The sequence below is a fragment of the Berghia stephanieae genome, chromosome 1 (genome assembly GCF_034508935.2).
Source record: "Berghia stephanieae isolate SIO BIC M18660-M18661 chromosome 1, UCSD_Bste_1.3, whole genome shotgun sequence".
In the NCBI taxonomy this organism is placed as follows: Eukaryota; Metazoa; Mollusca; class Gastropoda; order Nudibranchia; family Aeolidiidae; genus Berghia; species Berghia stephanieae.
Window position 1 is genome coordinate 87,665,390 of NC_088360.1, and position 22,200 is coordinate 87,687,589.

The 22,200-nt window shown below is 33.6% G+C and overlaps 1 protein-coding gene across 16 annotated transcripts in view; it reads left to right on the forward strand.

Annotated features, from left to right (window-relative positions):
• Positions 1-22,200, forward strand: part of LOC144960493 (ral GTPase-activating protein subunit alpha-1-like) — a 67,821-nt gene that overhangs the window by 18,497 nt on the left and 27,124 nt on the right. For 15 of the 16 annotated variants that reach the window (XM_078893654.1, XM_078893680.1, XM_078893696.1 and 12 more), the window contains 18 exons: positions 3,171-3,293; positions 3,727-3,841; positions 4,466-4,645; positions 5,221-5,388; positions 6,988-7,209; positions 8,704-8,844; positions 10,408-10,584; positions 11,718-11,920; positions 12,183-12,281; positions 12,645-12,932; positions 14,875-15,059; positions 15,538-15,646; positions 17,362-17,472; positions 17,872-17,940; positions 20,082-20,192; positions 20,647-20,910; positions 21,345-21,494; positions 22,064-22,117. In XM_078893654.1, coding sequence (XP_078749780.1) covers positions 3,171-3,293; positions 3,727-3,841; positions 4,466-4,645; positions 5,221-5,388; positions 6,988-7,209; positions 8,704-8,844; positions 10,408-10,584; positions 11,718-11,920; positions 12,183-12,281; positions 12,645-12,932; positions 14,875-15,059; positions 15,538-15,646; positions 17,362-17,472; positions 17,872-17,940; positions 20,082-20,192; positions 20,647-20,910; positions 21,345-21,494; positions 22,064-22,117 — 2,769 coding nt within the window. The remainder of the gene's footprint in view (positions 1-3,170; positions 3,294-3,726; positions 3,842-4,465; positions 4,646-5,220; positions 5,389-6,987; positions 7,210-8,703; positions 8,845-10,407; positions 10,585-11,717; positions 11,921-12,182; positions 12,282-12,644; positions 12,933-14,874; positions 15,060-15,537; positions 15,647-17,361; positions 17,473-17,871; positions 17,941-20,081; positions 20,193-20,646; positions 20,911-21,344; positions 21,495-22,063; positions 22,118-22,200) is intronic. The other variant, XM_078893771.1, reaches the window with a different exon arrangement.

Sequence of the window (22,200 nt, forward strand, 5' to 3'; positions counted from 1 at the left end):
AATTAATGAACTCCCGATGGAAATACGTGTAACTAAAAAATGAAATGGATGTATAGATAAACAGACAGAATGACAAACCTATTAATGGATAAATAGATAGGTAGATGAATAGATTAGATAGATGATAGATAGATAGATAGATAGATAGATAGATAGATAGATAGATAGATAGATAGAAATAGATAGATAGATAGATAGATAGATAGATAGATAGATAGATAGATAGATAGATAGATAGATAGATAGATAGATAGATAGATAGATAGATAGATAGATAGATAGATAGATAGATAGATAGATAGATATGATAGATAGATAGATAGATAGATAGATAGATAGATAGATAGATAGATAGATAGATAGATAGATAGATAGATAGATAGATAGATAGATAGATAGATAGATAGATAGATAGATAGATAGATAGATAGAAATAGATAGATAGATAGATAGATAGATAGATATAGATAGATAGATAGTAGATAGATAGATAGATAGATAGATAGATAGAGTAGATAGATAGATAGATAGATAGATAGATAGATAGATAGATAGATAGATAGATAGATAGATAGATAGATAGATAGATAGATAGATAGATGATAGATAGATAGATAGATAGATAGATAGATAGATAGATAGATAGATAGATATAGATAGATAGATAGATAGATAGATAGATAGATAGATAGATAGATAGATAGATAGATAGATAGATAGATAGATAGATAGATAGATAGATAGATAGATAGATAGATAGATAGATAGATAGATAGATAGATAGATAGATAGATAGATAGATAGATAGATAGATAGATGAAGAGCGGAGAGAGACAAACACACACACAGAGAGAGAGAGAGAGAGAGAGAGAGAGAGAGAGAGAGAGAGAGAGAGAGAGAGAGAGAGAGAGAGAGAGAGAGAGAGAGATGTTCGTTTTGTCGTGCTTTCTTTGTATACTGAAAGAAAGGGGGGTGGGGGGGGGGGGGTCTTTTTAGACAATGAACAATGTGGGTGAACGCTAAGGAAAACTTGAGAGATTCAATAACATGTTTTCATGTAAGTCACTACACAATAAGCCCCACCCCTCCTCCTCAAGCTGTCATCTGACTCAAAATGGAAACAATGCAATGATTGATTTGACCATCCCATTTCTTTAATTGCAATCTATTTGGTCAATATGTTTCCAGTTGATTGACTATGACTTACTTTGTAACAAAATGCTTTCTTTAAACTATCCCTACAATTCTTTGCTCCGCCTCCATCCCTTTCTTCATGTCTACCTCTCCGTCTCCCTTTTGTTTCTTTCACACACACACACACACACACACACACATACAGGTTTCAATCTTTATTCTATTTCCCTCGCGTCCTCTTAATGCAGTCTCTCTCCCCTCCCCCTCTCGCTCCTCTTTTTCTCTATATCTCTCTCTCTCTCTCTCTCTCTCTCTCTCTCTCTCTCTCTCTCTCTCTCTCTCTCTCTCTCTCTCTCTCTCTTTCTCTCACATGTGTGTGTGTGTTTGTGTTTGTGTGTGCGTGCGTGTGTGTGTGTGTGTGTATTTTACTCTCTCATTCCATCTCTTCCTCTCTAATCCTCTTTCTTGATAATTCTTTCCCTGCCCACCCGGCTTCACGTAGTTTCAAAACTGTACTTTCAAATTATAAAACCTTCTTTAACTTTTGGCATTTGAAATCGTATTTTCTCTATTAAATAAGACAAAAATTTCACATTATTAATTCTTATTTCATTGATTCTTTATTTAAATATCAAAAATTCTTGAAAAAGTGAGCAATTGTCGGCATTTTTTTTCAACGTGTTTTAAGAACATCTTACATTATAATGAATAACTACAAAAGTAATAATTGGATTGTTTCAAAAATTTGTATGTACATTATTAGATGTATAATCTAAGCTCATGCCAAATTTCACTATTGTCGTCAAATGTTCGATGCCCGTATCTAAGGAGTTATCTTAACCCATTGATTTGACTGTGCGTGAAAATGGTGCCTCACTTCAAAGTCGATTTTCTCAAAACTGGGTTTTCACACTCTCCCTACTTCAAACGGTCATATCTCGGCAATGAATAATCACAATTGTATAAATTTGGTATCAAATTTTAAAGCATAAAATAAGCTATGATTGGGTACCAAAAACCCAAAATTGAAAAATCCGACTTAATACCGTTTCGAGGCGGAGGGTCACATATATACTTCATTGAAATGAGGGACATTTATGATACTTAGTTAAACGGTGTCTTATAAAGGAATTTATATGAATTTCTTAATTGCACATGCAAGATATATGATTTTATTGCAAACATTAAGATGCAGGTCTATGGACCAAAGCTTGATTCAGATGTTCTATATTCACAAGAGAATTCAATTAAAATTGTTTTGCTCCATTTTGTATTCAGTGAAAAATAGTGAAGTAAAGTTTTAGACAGAAGAAATTCTGTTTCCCGAGAGTAGCAGGTTATTACATGAAGTGGGCCACTATATCATCATCTTCATCACCATCATAATAATAAAAATAATAATAATAATAATAATAATAATAATAATAATTATTATTATTATTATTATTATTATTATTACTGTTATGATTATTATTATTATTATTATTATTATTATTATTATTATTATTATTATTATTATTATTATTATTATTATTATTATTATTATTATGTGATTTGATTAAATGATAAAAAATTTTAACATCAAATTTTGATATTTTGTGTCCCATTCTATCAAATTTTCACCTATTTATATTGAATCATACTAATTCTGTTTTGAAGCATTTGAAAAAAAAAAATAGGAAAAGAATTTAATCAATCAGTTTTTCTTTGCATCTTCTATTGATACATATATTTTCTTTCCTTTCTATTTTATGATTGCAGTTTCAATATGCTATGAATTAATGTGACATGGTGTTGATGTTTTAGAAAATATGGCATACAGCAATCCAAGAGCTATCTGTATTTTTCCATATTTTTATTGTTATTGTGAACACCTACATTAAAGGTCTTTGCCTCAGAGTTGCTTGAAGAATAGCATATCTCTGGCCGAGGGGTCCAACATTAATTGACTGAGGTTATGTTTGTCATGTTGATTAAATTGAGTTAGTGATATTTAAGTGCAATGATTTTAGAATAATATGATTATTATCTCACAGACCATGATAGTGACCTGGACCAAAGCCAACCTTAATGTTTTTGTATCGTCACCACTCTGGGATGAATTCCTTGCTGTCCTTTCATCTCTCACGTGTTGGAAGGAACTGATATCAGAATGGGCCGTGAGTACTGTCTCCTCTCTCTCTCTCTCTCTCTGTCTCTCCCTCTGTCTCTCTCTGTCTCTCTCTCTCTCTCTCTCTCTCTCTCTCTCTCTCTCTCTCTCTCTCTCTCTCTCTCTCTCTCTCCCCCTCTCTTGCTCTCTCGTTCTCTCTCTCTCCCATAATTTTATATTTTTTTAGTCAACAATATTACTATCAATCTGACATTTAAAATAATGTCCATACAAAATATTTCACGTTAATGTATAAATAACTGTAAAAAATTTCAATCTATCAATGTCAAATCATCAATAGCAATGGATAAAATAAATTGATGTTGAAGAAACCCAAGAAGGCTTTATATTTCTTTGTTTTGTCATTCTTAATGTAATGTAATTTCACTTGTTACATTATGATTGTGCTCAATCGTGAGTTTTGCTTATTTTCTTCTGTTTAGAAAACAATGGAAACTCTCACACGGGTATTAGGTCGTCAGGTTTATGGATTAGATTTGAATGATCTCCCCTTGGAAAGGCTGAGTGAGCAGAAAGAAAAGAGGAGGAGGGGCAAAGGTAGGATTACATATTTTAGAAAATAACATATCTCTAGAGACTTCTATTTTTGGTTCACACCTGCAAAACATGCTATGACAATATTTGACTAGACAAGCAATTCAATTTTCATGTTGAAAACACAGGAGCAGTCAAGACCACATTAAAAGCGTGCACATGCATCGTGATTTATGTTGTTTGATCATTTGACAGGTAAATATTGAGATGATCAAACTTATGAAAATTTTTATGGTCAATTTCAAGAACTGACACATACCAACTTCATTTTCTAAGTGTCGTGTGACTATAAATTATTTGAAATGAAAACAACCGTAAAAGTATACACTGAAATGGGATGTATCTTATTACCGGTGACATAAACCAAATGTTTTTGGTATTAACTTTTCAAAGACTTGAAGTAGGTGTTGGCTCTGTGTAAGATTTTTGGGTAATAGTTTCATCAGCATTTCAATTTTTTTAAAATTAAATATGTTCCATTACTGAATCATTGTTGGTCTTGTTTTGTGTGTGTTATTTTTTTCCTTGTGCCTAGATGTGATAAATTTAATATTTCTTTTGGTTAAACATAATTGAAATTTTGAAAACTATAAAATTATATTCCCCGTTTTTCTGGGTGTTAAATAGAATCTACCAAAGGGAAATCAACAGGTCACAAAAACAGCGTGACTTTACACAAGAGCTTTTCTAGAGGTTGGAGTTCAAGTGATGGTCAGCCAGTCAATTCATTACGCTCCTCTACCAACTCTGCACCTACACCAGATGTATCGAGATCCTTTGAACGAACTCCCACTTACAGAAGTGATGGTGAGATTTTGTTGCGATATGTTGTGTTTTAGGTATTAGATGTTATATTAGATAGTCATTAAAAACTTATCAATGATTTCCTTATGATTAAAATTGGTAATAAATAATTAATGATCATTGAAAAAAGAAAGATTAGATCGCACAGTTTGGCTTGATATTATTAAGGTTTATGGGTAACATGTCTGTAATTGAAAATGATTGTTCATTCTTTAGCATGGTTTACATTTATTAAAAGCAAATAGTTGACTCGCAGAATACCTGTTTTGAAATTATCTTTGGTTGCTGGTTTACCGCAAAATACATAATTGTGTCATATTTGAATTACACTTAGTTGATTTTGGGAGGGGAGGATATGGTTTTGACTAAGGATAAAAGTTGATTAAATGCTTATCTTTCAGCCATCCCCCTCTAATTTACTCTAACTGTTAAGCCCATTTTTGATGTGTGTATGTATAGTGGTGAGGATGACGACATATGTAATAGATTTCCCATGTAAAATCCATTTGAAAGATGAGCTGTTATGGGTTCAAGAATCTCTAACTTTCACTTGGTAAAATCTTTTCTTTGTTCTGAAGGTGCTGGTAATAAAATTAGATCAGATCTCTCCAAACAAAAGTCACTGAGTGGAGAACCGTCTCCAGCCCATTCTCGGTGCCCCTCTACTTCGTCAGAGTGCCTTGTCAGGTCCAGTAGTGAAGGTAATTTGGTGGCTGATCCACATGAACTGCTGGAAAAATTGAGGGGTGAGTTGTTATATGATCATAATCTTTGAAAATTTATCCTCTGTGAGTTTCATTTGATTTTCAGTGTATGATACAGAACTATTAAGTTTTTGCTTCCTGTTTAAACATTTCATTGGTAGTCAGGGTAATACAGGATGAACAAAAAAAAAAGAAAAGAAATAGACTGAACTTTGACTCTTTGTAACCCTGTTCTTTTGGGGTATTTTTTTTTATTTATAAGATTGTTTTAAAACTTCATTATGTCAAAAAGCTATTGATTTGCTTTCATTTTGGCCCGTCATCAGAACTTATATTACATCACAATTATTTATATTTTTATTCTTCACGTACAAACTAGAATTTTTTATTCAACATGCCTGTAGTTTGAGAATCATAAGCAGATTTACAGCAGTAGGAATCAGAGTATTTTTTAAAGATTCTCATGTAAATTTGCATACGTGGATGCTACAAAGTCTATGAAAGCCTTGAAAGTCTCCCTGATAAAGTGGTTTTGTCCTCATCATATTATCCTGGAAGTGCAAGAAAATTGATGAATGAAAATAATCAGTGTGTAGAATCCACTGTGTACCTTCGTTTTAAAATACTGGAGTCTTTTAGTTTTATTTTGTTTGTTTGTTTTTTTTTGGCATCATTTACTAAAAAGGTTTCAATTTTCGGAGATCTTGGTTTTGACTAATTTTATTATATTACTAATATTGCATGTTTGAAAGATGATGGTGCTTCTATAAGTTTGCCTAAAGGAGGCAAGTTTTAAACAGACTTTGGACAAAATTATATGAAAGAATCAATTAAGACACTTCATGGATTTAACAGCTAATAAGCTTTGTGCATGTGACAGAGGCTTGTAAATGTTGAATGTTAATGTTAATGACCATTACAGTTAAGAGAGGTTATTTGTCACATTTTTGTGTGCGCTGTGCTCCCGTTGATAACATCAAATGCTTTGATCCCATAAAACGTTGAACTTGGTATCCTCATTCAATATAAGCTTTTTCAGTCCACCTACAGTAAACCAAAGATATCTCTTTTCCTAAACTTTGTGCCCTTAATGTTCACTACGAATGTTTCCCTTCTTTCTCTACTAATTCTTAATTTTTAGAACCTGGTAAAAGATTATGTCGCATCAAATATAAATTCAAGACTGATCTATTATTTACAGTTGTTAGCAGAATATAAGTTGTTGCAATTTTTAATGTTACGTGGTTTCCATTCCAATTGTTTGTTTGTTTTTTTTTTTGCTATTTAAAGGATTCTTTTCATTTTTGATTTTGTTGGCATTGTTGAATTAGTAATAGACAACCATATTTAAGCTCAATATTTAGTCGCAGATTTTTAAAAAACAAACATCTTTCACAGTGTTGCCTTTAGATTGTTTAATCTCTGAGAATTTGCCAACAATAACCTTTAGACAAAAGTCATGCATTACTTTCATTGAATATGGCTTGTAAATAATTGATTTTAAAAAGACAAATTTCTTCTTTTCATCTTCTTTACCTGTGCAATATTTTAACAGGTGAGGGAAAATCCTGAAAAAGATTTATTTGCGTCTTGCCTTTTAGTAGCATGCCCTTTTTATGTGCCCCTCCCTCCCATTTTCAGTCTCAAGTAGTTCAAGCTCTCCAAATCGTCTTGCTTTATCCTCTAATGCGAAGGAGAGAACAAACAATTTAGATCTCCAGCCTGAGGATAGAACTAACAATATAGATATCCAACCAGAAGAGAAAACAAGTGTGGACCTCCAGCCTGATCATATGGAACCACAGGAGAAAGAAAATGATGATGATAACAAATCTAACAATCCTAGTGAATGTAAAGGCGATGGTATGTGGCCCCCTTTTAATGTTTTGCTTTGATTTTGCATGTAGATAGTGGTGGGACTTAAGTTTAAAAAAAAAAATAATATTTTTTCTTATAAAGGAGCAGGAACTAATGTTTGATGTGCTTTATCATTTTTTTGAATTATATTTTTAGAAAGAAGACTTTTTTGGTCCTGAATTGACCACTAAATCAACACTATACAAGGCATTTTTTTATGTAGTTTACTTTTACCTCAACTTTACCACACCAAGTTATAACTTAAATTACCTTAAATTAACTTTTTTTTTCCATTTTATGGATATTTATGTTTTATAGAGCTTTTGTTCAAATTATTATCTATGGGCTCTTGACAGATTTGTCGAAAGGGAAATGGTAATCAAGGAATTTGTTGTAAGGGAATGTCGTAAACATACCCAATGAATAAGTTACTGTCATTAATTGTCACTTTCCGTCATGCAGATTTCTATTTGTTTATCTCTTGTATGGATAATAACTGAATTTATTTAACACCTAAGGTCTGTCTCATAAGTTAAGTTCTTTATACACTTTACAAATATAGACCAATACATCTGAAAATGTGCACACATAAAGGGCTACATTTTAGAAAATCTGTGTTAAAATTGTACTCACTGTATTGAATGTATATGAAATTATAATTGTTTGCTCCTTACAGCAAGGCTTAATTCAGTAAATTGGATGTCACAAATTTGAAAAATGCATTTTCCAGATATGATATCAGAATAATCATAAAGTTTTTGTTCTTTTAGGGGAAAAATAAACAAACTTGAGACATCTACCAATAAGATCTCTCCAATATAAGATCTAAAATTGTTATAGTAAATATAAGAGGGAGTAAATATAAGCTGGAACAAATTAGCGAAAGTTTATTGCAGGCAGGGTGCATTGATGGTCATGCAAATTATTATTATTATTATTATTATTATTATTATTATTATTATTATTATTATTATTATTATTATTATTATTATTATTATTATTATTATTATTATTATTATTATTATTATTATTATTATTATTATTATTATTATTATTTATTATTATTATTATTATTATTATTATTATTATTTATTATTATTATTATTTTATTATTATTATTATTTTTATTATTATTATTATTTTATTGTTTTTCACAAGAGCATCATGTTTTGTGACTTGTTTCCAAAGGGTTGTCTGGTAATGGCAGCTATTACAAAATGGTATTTCAAAACAAGTTGAGATCCTTTACCCAGAATAAAGACTTCTTTTTGTTTGAAGAAGGTGTGATCTTTCGTCAAGACAATGTCCCTGTGACGAAAGTATAAAAGAGATGGAAAAAAAATTACATATTGGCATGCTTTGGCAGCTTACTAGGTTGATTGTAAAAGTGCTTAAAACACTAGTTGCGATTGTTACTTTTGACCAAATTTAGTATCTATACTGGAACTTCTGTGAATATTATTTCATGTGATAAACAAACTATACATCTGTCTATTCTAGGTGCATCCACTAGTGGTGCAGAGGACTTGGAAATATCTGAAATAACAACTACTTGCACAGCCGAATTAAGCAGCATCATGGGTCCTCATTCTGTTATGGAAGAGGGTGGTTATGAGGAAGGCATGCCGTCCAATAATAGAGGTTTGTAGGTTTATTTCTTTTTGTTTTTTCGTTTTTTTTTTATCTCAGAAGAATATTATGAAAATCTGATAAAGAAAAGTGTTCTTTTTAGACCTGTAAATTCTCAGTCAATGAACTGAAATCAGTCAATTTGTCAAATTCAAATATTTAAAAATTGGAAAGAAAGAACGAAGTGAAGAAAGAAAGAATTCACAAATCGTTGTCGAATGACTGTAAAGTAATTAGGAGTGTTCCATACCGCTACGCATAGCTCATGGGACCGTCTATATTAACGATGGATTTATTGCTAAGGCTAAGCGACGCTTTTTAGAATTGGCGTGACTGAACACATCCCAGTGTAATTTCACACATCCTTCGTTAAATTATCTTTTCACTTTCCAACCTGTCGTGATCCCAACGGTAGCCAATTTTAACTGAACCACAGAGCAATAAATTTCACTGTTTCATCTAAGCCAAAATTGACCACATTTACAGGCTGGGTTTTAAAAGTATAAAAAAAAGTAAAATGCGAATGCCGGAAGTAACATCTCTAGTAGATGATAATGGTCGACACCTTTAAATCGAAAGTTAGATTAGGATAGATTGCTACAAGCACATTTCGATTGCCTCACATTGTAAACAAACTGGTTGACTGTTTCTTCACTGATTGGGTACCTGATTATAAGGAACAATGGTAAGTAGCCTAATTAACTCCCGTGCAAATCAGGACGTTTCTGCTCAAGCCCAAGCGAGCTTGCTGTTTTGTGGCGATTTACCTTCATTTCGATTCTTTGAATTTTTCCGCTACGCCTGCGGAAGTTTCTTCATTGTGATGATAATTCACTTCTACTTAATAATTCAGTGTATTGGCCAGAAGTCATATTTATTTAAGTTTTTTTTTTCTGTCATTAACTGATTGAAAATCAAGTTTGCTCATTGCTACATTATTCTAATGTTCTCACAATGCCTGAGTCTGAGCTGTTCGTGGATCGCAATTCAGACTTGTCGAGCATCAATAAAGATGTGAGGAATAAATTCAATTGGTCATGGCTAGAAGTTAAAGATGATAATGGTGATTATTTTTCTGACTATGTCAGAAAAATTCCAGGGACAGGAATATGACTGATGAAATAATCTTTACCTATATGAATGACATGCTTATTTAGCATTCCTTCTACATCAAATTATGGCAGTCATACTTCCAGTAAGAAATAACACCCACTATTTTAATGTGTTGTATTTATCACTCTCCTTTCCAATGATGCCCTTATTTAAAAAAAAAAAAAATTGAATCTTCAGTTTGTCGAAGAGTTTCAGTCAATTTTTGTAGAGCTCATTTACAGGTCTATCTTTCTAAAATAATATTTTCTGTGTTTATGCTTTAAGCAGAATGTCCATTTACAAATTCAGATCCTATGGGCTATTTGGCTGCAGACCTATCTCTTGTCATGGTAAAAAATGCCATCGTATTTTGTCACTATTATTATGAATTTCACTCTTTTCCACGTATGGTAGGAGTTGCCACATCAGGCTTAAGAAGCCAAGTCATTTGTCCAAAGTTAAGATTCACAATTTTGTCACCAGATTCCCGTTCCCCATCCCCTACATCCATGAGATCCCTACAGTTTAAATCTGGAAGTCGCAGCCCTACTCCCCCTCTCCCACTTGTGTTGGGTGAACATCATAAAGACAGTCCAACTCCAGACCGCGATTCATTGCACATAGACATTACTGGTCCAGAGGATAACAATGTCAACAGAGGTAATAAATGTTAATTAGCCTGACCTCTCCATTGCTACTACACATTTCTTCATGCTCATTTTTACTGTCTGTGGAAATTGTAATAATATTTCTTTCTTCATATAGTTTTAACCATCCTATCCATCTTCTTTCATTCTATTTTCTCTTCTGTATCGATCTTTGGTTCACAATAGTGAGATTAGAAGAATATAGGTTGTGATCTTATTTGACATACAGAGGGAAATAATTCTTTCGAAGGGTGCAATGCACTCTGTTTCTTGTGACAGAACAGGCTATTCCATAATTTGAAGGTTGACAGATAAAACAATTTCATCTTCATAGCCCTTTCTCTCTGTTTCTTTTCTAGATAGCCCTTTGCTATTGTTACTTTGACTTGCCTAAAGTGTGGTTAGCTGTTGGAAGGAAGATTTTGTAAATTAATTATCTTCTTCTTCTTCAAGTACCAAGTCTGTGCCAGACATCAGTGATCATGGTACGCCATTCATCTCTTTGATCAGATAACCTCAGAAAACTAATATTACTCTTCTCTTTCCTTGTCACCCAGCTGTTCAAACTATTCAAATATGTTTTTCTTGGTCTACCTTTACTCTTTTTACCTTTTATCTTTCCTGTGAGAGCAAGATGTTCAATACATTTATATCGATTTAGGTGCCCAAAAAATTGCCTTTCAACTATACCAAAAGAAAAAGACTTAACAGGTGAATTGTGCTGTATAGAATTAAGTTTGGTTCTATGTGGTTTGCAACAGGAATGAAGGAAGAATTGTGAAACACGCCAAGTATGTCGAAAATCAAAATGCATGATACAAATCTGTGCACATTTATTTATTCTGTGCAACTTTACTTTTATCTTCAAAAATATATCCTAAATATACACACCTCAAACTTCAGTCTCCCTCAACTGTCTCCATTACCAAAAATCAAAAGGAAAACTTTTGGTATTTTTTATGAAAAAGAATTGCATTCTCTTGTGAAAGAATTTTATATAATTCAATCAGCAATATATAACTGGATGTTTCCTTTTTGAATTACAATTCAAGATTTATTTATTTTATTTTCATGAATACAGTGGATTTTATGGAATCCGGATAGTTATGCCTCTATTTCAAGTATAATATAATTTCTTTTACCCAGCAATGGATGTATCAGTAGATTCTATAGACGAATTGAAAAGTATAATGGCAGGTGGAACTGTGCCAGGATGGACGCCAGATGTAGCTGTGGTCTTGTGGCAGAGAATGCTGGGATGCCTTGGAGATATCAACTCTATTGAGGATCATGAGATTCATGCCATGGTCATGGAAGCCCTTGCTGAACTGTTAGACACTTTGTGTAGGGTGAGTCGTAAATTAAAAAATTTGTTTAATCTTGTGGTCTTAGTTTACCTTGCAGTCCTGCCTTTAAATGCTTCACTTTATCTCTTATGCCTGTCCACCTATTTTGAAATGTGCATTTCATTTTCATTATCATCACCATCATCATCGTCATCATCATCATCTTATCAAGCTTACCATAACTTTTCTTGTTCATTTTAAAGAAATTTGTGTTTTCTCAAAATGGAAGGGGGAAAATATTAGTGAAATATCTTTCTACTTTCAGATGAGTGACAATCTCGGTGTGACTCAAGATAACCTGTCATCCCCTCCACCCCCAGAGCTAATCCCTCCATTGCATTTTTTCTCCTCATGGTTCTTTCAGGTAAATTGTAAAAATAAATATGCAAGTGTTCTTGTTAATTTTTATAGAAAAGTTAATTCTTTCAACAACATAGTTTGGTTTTCTCTCAAACACACATTCTAAAAACAAAAAGTCATGTAAATTGATTTTTACCCTGAAAGGTTTCCTTTTTAGGTGTCATAACATGTCCCTCAATATACTTTCTTTCTGGTATGATATGAGTTGATTATAGGGTGTATTTTTAAAATATTTGGTTGAATGTAATGAAACCAGTTTTGAGATTAAAAAGAAGAATTGCCCTTCAAATCTGATGGTAGTTAAATGTTCGATTTTTCGAGATGGATACTATGGAATGCTATTAGAAATCTCTTCTATTCTCTGCAGTGTCTTCAAATGAATAATAAGTTTAAACGTGGCAAACTCATGGCCTATCAGCTTATATGTCAGTCCCTTTTACGTCGTCATGAAGTCATGCCAACACAGCAATTGCTGTCTCAATTCTACCTCGTATTGCACAATGGTCTCGTATCCACTGATCAAGACATTGTGAATGTTTTAGTCCGAGATTGTGGACCAAAGTTTTTCTCATTGCCGTTACCTGGGTCATTGCTTCTCACAATGGATTTCATAAGAGCTGCAGGCACGATTATTTCTGCTGTGGATACAAAAGAGGTATGTAATCATAATTTTTAATGATAACACAATCCCAAAATTAATGACTGATTAAACTATCATATGTAAACTATCTCTAGCCAATTACTTTTTCTCTGTCTGGGCCCTAAAAGTATGGAACAAATTAGATTAGGAAATGAAAGGCACTCCCGAGCTCAGTAATTTTTAAATTTTAGGAAACCTTTGAAAACTTTCGTTTTTAAGCAGGTTTTTGAGTAGTAATGATAGTACGAGGGCTCTTTCAGAAATAACCGAAAAATGCCCATTGCTCAGCAACCAGTGGAGATTTTTTAATTCTGTAAACGACATGATATTCCTTATTTCCTTACGGATATTCCCAGAAATTATGAAGTGCATCATTTTGCACAATGAATTTCTAGACGATTTTAAAGATGGCGGCCCACCTTGAAACTTGGTCAAAGGAGTAAATCAGAGCTGTCATACGTTTTTTGAACGCCAAAAGTCTGAATCCTACCGAAATTCATAAAGAACTTCAGAGTGTATATGGTGAGCATGTTATAAGCCGTACACAAGTCTATCACTGGTGTATTTTGTTTGAAGCCGGCCATTCCGACTTGACAGACAGGGAAGGGAAAGGGCGTTCGATAACTGCGACGTCAGAAGGCAATGTGAAGCGAGTTGATGAGCTTATTCGTCAAGACAGGAGGTTGAAACTTCATAAAATCGCAAGCAGTCTTGAAATTTCGGAAACTTCTGCCCATAGAATTGTATTTGATGAACTTGGCTACAGAAAAGTCAGCGCAAGATGGGTTGCTAAGCAATTGACAGACAATCATAAAGAACAAAGATTGGACATCTGCAGGGAACTTTTGAGAAGAAGCAAGAGCTCACGCAGGGTTCACGGGCATACTGCCAACGCCGGCGGAGACTTTCTAGGGTACGATGTGACTTTTCTTGACAGCATAGTCACCGGTGATGAGACTTGGTTGCACCATTGCACCCCAGATACAAAGCAAGATTCGATGACATGGAAACATCCATCCTCACCTGTCGCGAAGAAATTCAAAGTCATGCGGTCAGCAAAGAAAATAATAGGAACTGTTTTCTGGGACAGTCGTGGTGTTATTCTATTCGAAACCTTACAACCTGGAGAAACAATCAATGCTGCAAGGTACTGCCAAACTCTTGACAAGCTTAGGGAGGCCATTCGCAGAAAGCGCCCAGGGCAGTTGACCAGCGGGGTCATTTTGCAACACGACAACGCTACACCCCACACAGCACGAGTGACGCCAGGTTGGCTAGAGAAATATGGATGGGAGATTTTGCCACACCCACCACACAGTCCAGACCTCGCACCATCTGATTATCACCTCTTTGGGCCACTGAAACGTGAGCTGACAGGAAAGCGCTTTGATGTCGATGAAGAGCTTGTTGACCATGTGCGGAAATGGCTACAAAACCTTGACGGAAAATTCTTCCGAGAGGGTATCTATTCCATGGTGCGGCGTTGGCAGAAGTGTGTCGACAGACTTGGCTGTTACGTAGAGAAATGAAGGACGAGTCAAGGTATGAACACGTGCAAGAATTTTGTTGATAGCATAAAAAACGCGGATTTTACAGGCATTTTTCGGTTAATTATGAAAGAGCCCTCGTACATGTTTTTTTGTGTTACTTATTGTCTTTTATGTGTAGTGCTTTAGAGCACTTTGTGGATTCTTTGTGCTGTATAAAATTAATTGCTGTGCTGAATTGACCAAAACATAAACAATTGAGGCTGTGACATAGTTTATTGCATTTTATAAAGAATGTGAGGAGGGAGAATATTCAATACTGCATCTCAAAAATTAGAATAGAACTTTCTCTGAAGTCAATGCTCTATCAAAACCGGGTTAACGAATAATTTTCAAAGTGTGATTTTTAGATTTATTTATTTGCTCTTGTTTTTTTTTCTCTCTTTTAAAAAAAAAAAAACCGTTCCTAGCCTCCCCGGTGTGAAGCAGTTACTGTGCTTGGGTCCCTTCTGTGTTTCCCCCATCATTTGCAAGAAATCCCTGTGCTTGAGCCTGAGTCCATGAACATTCGCAATATTTCATCAGCTGAGCTTAAAGATGCCGTCATAGATCTTCTGCTCAAAGCAGGAAGACGTGAGCCTGCTGGGTTGGCCAGGTAATTACTTGCAATGATGATATGGCTTATGAACTTTTAATGAGAAAGCCAGTTTACAGTAGTGATCTTTTGAACGGCAGTTGTCTCATCAGAAATCTTAGATGAAATAGAAAAAAAAGTTTTGGTAAAAATATCATGTGTCGTACAAATTTGTGAACATTAAAATTTTCATCCCCCTTTTTTGGAACTTTCCTCTTGAAACATTTATATCTGAAACCAAATATTAACTTACATTATAGATGTAAATTGACATTATTGATTTTCTGTGTTGTATAATGTTCTTATTTCTATTTTCAGACTCCTTGAGTTTGGTGTTATGGTGAAGCGCTATATTAGCGCTATATTACATTTATCAAATTTGTTACTATTTATCAAATTGATTTTGAAATTCAAACCAGTTAATGGTGATGACTTGTCTCGAATTCTCAATCACTGCTAGGGAAAGTAACCTGTACTATTTAATTAATGCCTATTTCAGGTGTGTTGCTGTCAGCAGTGTTTGCATTTTTCTATATGGAGAGTTAGTCCATGAAACTATGCACCCAAAAATAAATGAAGCCATCAACGTTTTACTCGGTGCACTGATGGTAAGTGGTCTTGACTGAATTATTCTCTGTAATAATATGTGATCGTAAAAATGTGTAATGCTCATGTTATGCCCAATAGAAACTCGCTTTTTGATATTTATTTAGATTCATTGGTTACTTTTTTTTTCTACCTGAACTCTAATACTTGTTGAAGCAAATACACCCCCCCCCCCCCCCCCAATAATAAAAAAAACAAAACTGCAAGATTTTCTTTTTTGTTCAATTTTATTTTTAATTCATGAAAAAGCATAGTAGCTGTAGGGAGGGAGGAAAAAGGAAATGAGGGGATCAGCACCGAAGAGTTTCAAATCAATGACTGCATGCTTATTCTATTTAAATCATTTATGATTGCTTAACAAAATCAATTTATTACATTGACACACCTATTGGCAAATATTTACATCCTGAGGACTAATATTAGCTAGCAAAGACTATGAAAAATGTTTTTTTCTCTTTTTGAGGAAAATTTTTGTCTGAAATCAAAGCCCTATCTCCACTGAGTAAAAATGTTTTTGAATTTTGAAAATCCATTCATAAATAAGTTATGCAGTTTCAAAGGTGTCATTTATTTGGATGACCCGCAAAGAGGAAAAAAACGCGAAAATATGGGACGCTTTTTCGGCATTTTTTTCGACCTTTGGTTGTATCTTGCGTAATAAGTGGATTAAAAGATTGAAATTTGGCAATTTTATGGCAAATTTGATAGAGAATATGATGAAAACATTAGAAGAGTTCTAACTTATATATAAACACACACACACGCACACACACACACACACAGAGAGAGAGAGAGAGAGATTGCGTACGTAAACAAAAGAAGTATAGAAGGAAAAGAGAAATTGGACAAGGGGACAAAGGTTACTGATAGAACGTGACTTGGAACACAATAATTAAACCCATGCTGAGATTGTAGATCATATTGCAATCGAAAGTTTTTAACATTATAATTTCTTAAATTCTTGTAAATTAAACAGTCAAATTATCAGCTGTTTATTGAACCCAAACGCAATGGCAGACCATAAACACCCCTCTGCCAGTGAGACCGCGCAGACATTTTGACTAGTCATGAACTTTAAAACGAGGTCAACCAATCAGAAAGCGCTTTGCCACGACTCGCTCAGCCGCTGTTTGGTGCCAAATCGTTTTGAACTTGTGATTCAGGCTGTAGGGGGGCAAAATGGCTTTGTCTTTTACGAATGAAGAGCAAATTAGGATGGTGTTTTGAAAAATACGGGAAAAGTACTTGTCATATTCCTATGAAATTTTACAACCAAAAAGAAGAAATGTTCATGTATTACCTTGTCAGCGACAAAACCTACACGCCCGGTAGTTTTAGAAATATTTTACTCCAAAGATTAAAAATCTATTTTTAACAGTCTTCTGGTAATCGTACGAGTTTTGTCGCTTGACATAATCTAAAATGACCTTTTTTCTAACTGTGTGCCAACTTTCAGTCATATTCATCGATAAACAGCGTCGTAATTAATTTTTTAAAATAGCATATACCAAACGGCTTCGTCCCATATTTTGTTTCGAATTTGGGCACTTCGTGAGCGAAAAAGAGGCCCAAAGATTTGTGCTGGATAGTCCTTGCTATATTAGCTTTATACAAACCGGCCCACAGTTATTTTTTCAATTTTCATTCTTTTACTCATGAAAGCGTCCTCAATGTTATTCTCCATTTACATTCCTTTTTTAAAATCTTTGTATCACAGTGTGTCAACAAGAAAGTTGCTAAGGTTGCATCTGATATGCTATTATTGCTCTGTGATCACATGGACCAACTCTTAAATTATCACCCACAGATGCCCAAGAAAATCACAGAGGTTTGTTTTATTAGTGATGAATTTTGCTAATGCATATTATATTTTTTAGATCGAGTTATAATGATAGAGCATGTAAATATTATATTCCTCATATCTTTTGTTTTTTAAATTATATTTAAAAAAAACAAAAAATCTTTTGTTTTTGTCTTAATCTATGTGCAATCTATTTTTTTGTGATTTAACATAGAAATAAAATCTACAGCAACTGGGAAATGGCACAAGGCATTTGCTTAATTAGATTCTGGCAATTTCTATTTTCTATCTTTAACCATGGAAATTCCATGATATGTGAATCTTGCTTAGGCTAAAGATTAGAGTAAATGAAGTTTTTGACCACACAATTTGTAATTAAGTGAAGTATACCAATTCATTACGTTTAATTTTTTTTTTTTTTTACAGGCCATTGCATCTACCATCTCGTCTCTCATCCCTTCACATGGTGCTTCAAATTCAGACGAAGAGAAGAGGGTAACTATCTAGTTGAGCTTCAGTTTCATTCTTAACTTCCTTTTTTTTAAAATATCTAAATTCGATTTGAGGAATGTACCATTCTTTTTATGATTTGATATTCCTGGATAATCTTCAAAAACACTGGAATAATTAGTTTTATCAACAAAAACAGTAGGCCAAAGTGGACCAAAGATCATTGCAAGCTCAGTGAAACAGATATACCAGCATGTCTGGGTTCATTTATAATTTATAGAATTATCACTCACGAATGATAACTTTGTGATCAGCAAGGTTGGTAGCATAGGTTTTGGAGCAGGCACTTATGTTGGTAACAACAAGATATGAAGTGAATAGAACAGTGCCAGAAGACAATAGAGAATAAAAAAATTTTTCGCGGCGGTGGTGGGGTTTGAACCTGCGACCTTATTGGTACGACAACTCCGCCTGGCAGGTGAGAGCGTGGCTCTACCGTGTGAGCTATCCACGAACACAAAAATATTCGTTTCAAACCCAAAGTCATTACTAGATCCCTCTCTCACCCACTTCTAGAGACCGCCGATTCGTTCGTACACCACCATCGCGAAGTAATTTTGACCAGCAGTTAAGCTTAATAGCCAATATTCTCAACACAAACATATAACATAGAAACGATTGAGACATTGAGTATGCTCCGGTGTATGGGGTGAATTTTTAATTCAGAAAAGTTAGTGGAGCAGGCACTTATGTTGGTAACAACAAGATATGAAGTGAATAGAAAAGTGCCAGAAGACAATAGAGAATAAAAATTTTTTTTATTCTCTATTGTCTTCTGGCACTTTTCTATTCACTTCATATCTTGTTGTTAGCATAGGTTTTACTGTTTAATGTAACAATAATAATGATGATGATGAGAACAATAATAATGATAATAAAAATAATGATAATAATAAAATTACTAATGGTACCACCACTTCTTCCACTATTACAACTACTACTGCTGCTGTTACTGCTACTACTACTACTACTACTACTACTACTACTACTACTACTACTACTACTACTACTACTCCTACTGTCCACTCCGGATAATCGCAACTCAGTTAATCGTAACTTTTGGTCACAACATTTCCCAAGAAATATAATTAATTATATATAAAAGTCATATATAAAAGCAACATTTCCCAAGAAACATAATTAATTATATATAAAAGTCACTGGTTAATTGTAACAAACTTCTGTTAATCGCAAAAACATTTCGACCTTAAAAAAAGTGGAAAATTCAAGAAACCAATCAAACAAAATGTCATGATTAAATTTCATCATGGGTGAAATTATGACAGGTTGAAGAATCGAGAGTGAGCGGATTTTAATGTATAATGTGTCACCGCTCTATTAGAGACAAAAGAGTGCAAGGCTTTGCAGTATGGGTTTGTGATATCATCTGTGACTATAGTCTTGACAACAGGTAGATAATGACAGGGATATTCTTTGTTTTGGGATTGACAACTGTGCACTGTGACCAACAAGTTTGGTGAGAGCGTAATGTCTCTCATCACGGCTAATCTCTTTGACTCTGACAAATGTTGAAAATAAAAGAGTGAAAGTGAATCCAATCTTAATAAGATGTCGGGTTGCATCAAAGCTGCTTTTGCTTGTCAAAATCTATGCAGGGCCGCCATATGGTTTTTATTTCAATCAATTGCTCAGTCTGTGGTGGCTAGGAACAATGTTTACAATAACTGGTTTTAGTTTACCATATATGTGTAAAATGTTGCAATGGTGGACAGGAAACTCAACTTTGGTTAATTGCAACTTCAGTTAATTGCAACAATTTCTCTGATCCCAAGGTGTTGCGATTATCTGGAGTGGACTAATATAATAATGATAATGATGATGATGATGACATTAATATTAATAATAATATAATAAAGATAATCATGATGAAAATCATAATGAGGAGGAAGGAGAAAGAAGTGTCATTATAAACCACTTCTCATTGAGCTCTCAAAGTGCCTCATACCATTCACTTCTTAATCATCACTGAGAACACTCCACACAGTGCGCAATGATGTGCAATAGTTTTAAACTATATTTTTGTAAATGGTTTTATTATTTAAGAATGTAATGATTTCATGCTTCCTGAAATTTGATGATTTATGTGTTCTTCATTTTTTTTCCAGTTAATCGTGTCTTTGATGTTCTGTATGGTTGAATGGTGTCTACGCATGCCCATGTCACTTCTGATGGAAACGTCAGATACTGACAAAAGTTGTATATATAAAGTATTTCGGGTGAGTCAAAACATGGGTAAAATGATTGTCCCTTTTTCTAGAAGGATAGGATCGGATGATCTCGATATTTGATCATTTATGTCAGTCATACATTTTTGAATTAATATCGGACTTCATTTGTAAGTTTAAGGTATCTTAAGGTGTCTTAAATGTTCTTGCTACCATTCTAACAAATTACGAGCAATAGCGGGCTGCTGAAGGCTGGAATGATGAACTACTGTTTATTTTTTTCCCCCATTTTTTACACAAATCATTACAATTATATTCTCAAACTGCTCATTGACATTTTCACAGTACAAAAATAAATTTACATTACATTAAAAACTGTATAATGTAATTTTGCATTTGATAATTATCTACAGTTACTTGTTTTTAATTCTTTTAAATCATAAATCATAAAGTGAAAACCTAAAGTATATCAGATTATTCCTTTTTTTCTCACAATGTTTCTCAGGTTCTCCATTCAGCAGTCACAGGTCATAGTTCATCATCTCTCACACGAGTCAGCAAGTCTCTGTCAGATTTTCTGCTGGATTCAGATTTCACCAATATCTGGGAGTCCCAGGGACTAATCCCACCCCAGGGTCCTCCATCTAACCAGAGACCATTTAGTATGGAAGCTGCCTTGACGGATGCCTCACCGGATAAGACAGATGATGCGGTTCCTGATCTTGGAGGCAAATCTGACACTGATATTGTAAAACTTTCAGCAACTGTGGTAAGTAGTTTGTTCTTTACATTTGTTTGTTGTTTTTAAGGGTTTTGCGGCGCTTCCGACACATATAGGTCATATCGGCACAAGTTTGTTCTCTATTAAACTATTAAAAAAAAAATTTCATTTCTGCAACATTTGTACACAAATTTACATGTTCTTATTTATTACATATAGCTTTAAAAAAAAAGAAAATCACATAAACAAAGATTTTTCTGTTATCTCAATTGATATAAAATGTCACCTTTGGTTGAGTTCAAAGTCTTAGGATGTTTCCTTCAAACATCATAACATCTTTTTCATCTGTAAGTGCTATTTTAAAAGTGGAAACTGCCAGTCCTCGGATATTGTAAATGAAATAAAAATAATGAGAGGACACTGGCTGATTTGTGTATCCTTACAGTAAGCTTTTATCTATTCATATCCCTTATGCTATGTAGATGATGTCCCATCTAGTCAACCATATGTCCCATTTTCCTATGGGCTCTGGTGCTGCACGTCTACACACCACTGTCCAAGAGCATCATGATTTGCCAGAATATGTAGAGGAAGATTTGAAGACAGAAATATTTGATGCTCCTAATGTGCAAGTAAGTGTGTCAGAAATTATTTGAAGATGTTCACAATTAAGGTAATATTTTTTTTCATATTTTTTTTCCTTCTTTACATATAGTTTTACAAAGAAATGTTTTGAGTGGTTAAAAGGGATTAATGTCGTAGCTTTACTAAGCAATCTGTAAATGGTCGAATTAATGATAGATAAGAAAATAATTTATGACTCTTCCAATTAGTTAAATGTTTTGAATTTATTAATTAAATAATACAAAAGTAATGTTATTTTCACAATTGCTGCTGATGTAAAATTTTTAAGATAGAACTATTATTGGTCACCTCTCATATTAATAGAAAATTCTATTCAGTCATGGTATTGGGATCTGTCTGAATTGTTAAGATTGTCTAAACGGCTACCATTTATTATCTACCTTTTGAACCCATTGATGATGTTAGTTGCATTTAATATTGATGTATCGATTAGATGAAACTTGATTGTAATTTATGTATTGATGGTGTTACCTTATCATAAGTAGTTTTTTTTTTTTTCATGAAGAGAATGTTTCATGAAAAATTTTATAATTTTATTTACCTTTTTCTTTTTCAGTTTTTTGTATTAAACCACCGCTGCCTAATATCTTTCATCGAACTTCCTGCTCTGGTAAGAATTAAAAAATGTTTTTTTTTGTTGTTGTAAATTATAAAATGTCTTTTGATTCTTGACGATTATCAATAATTATACTA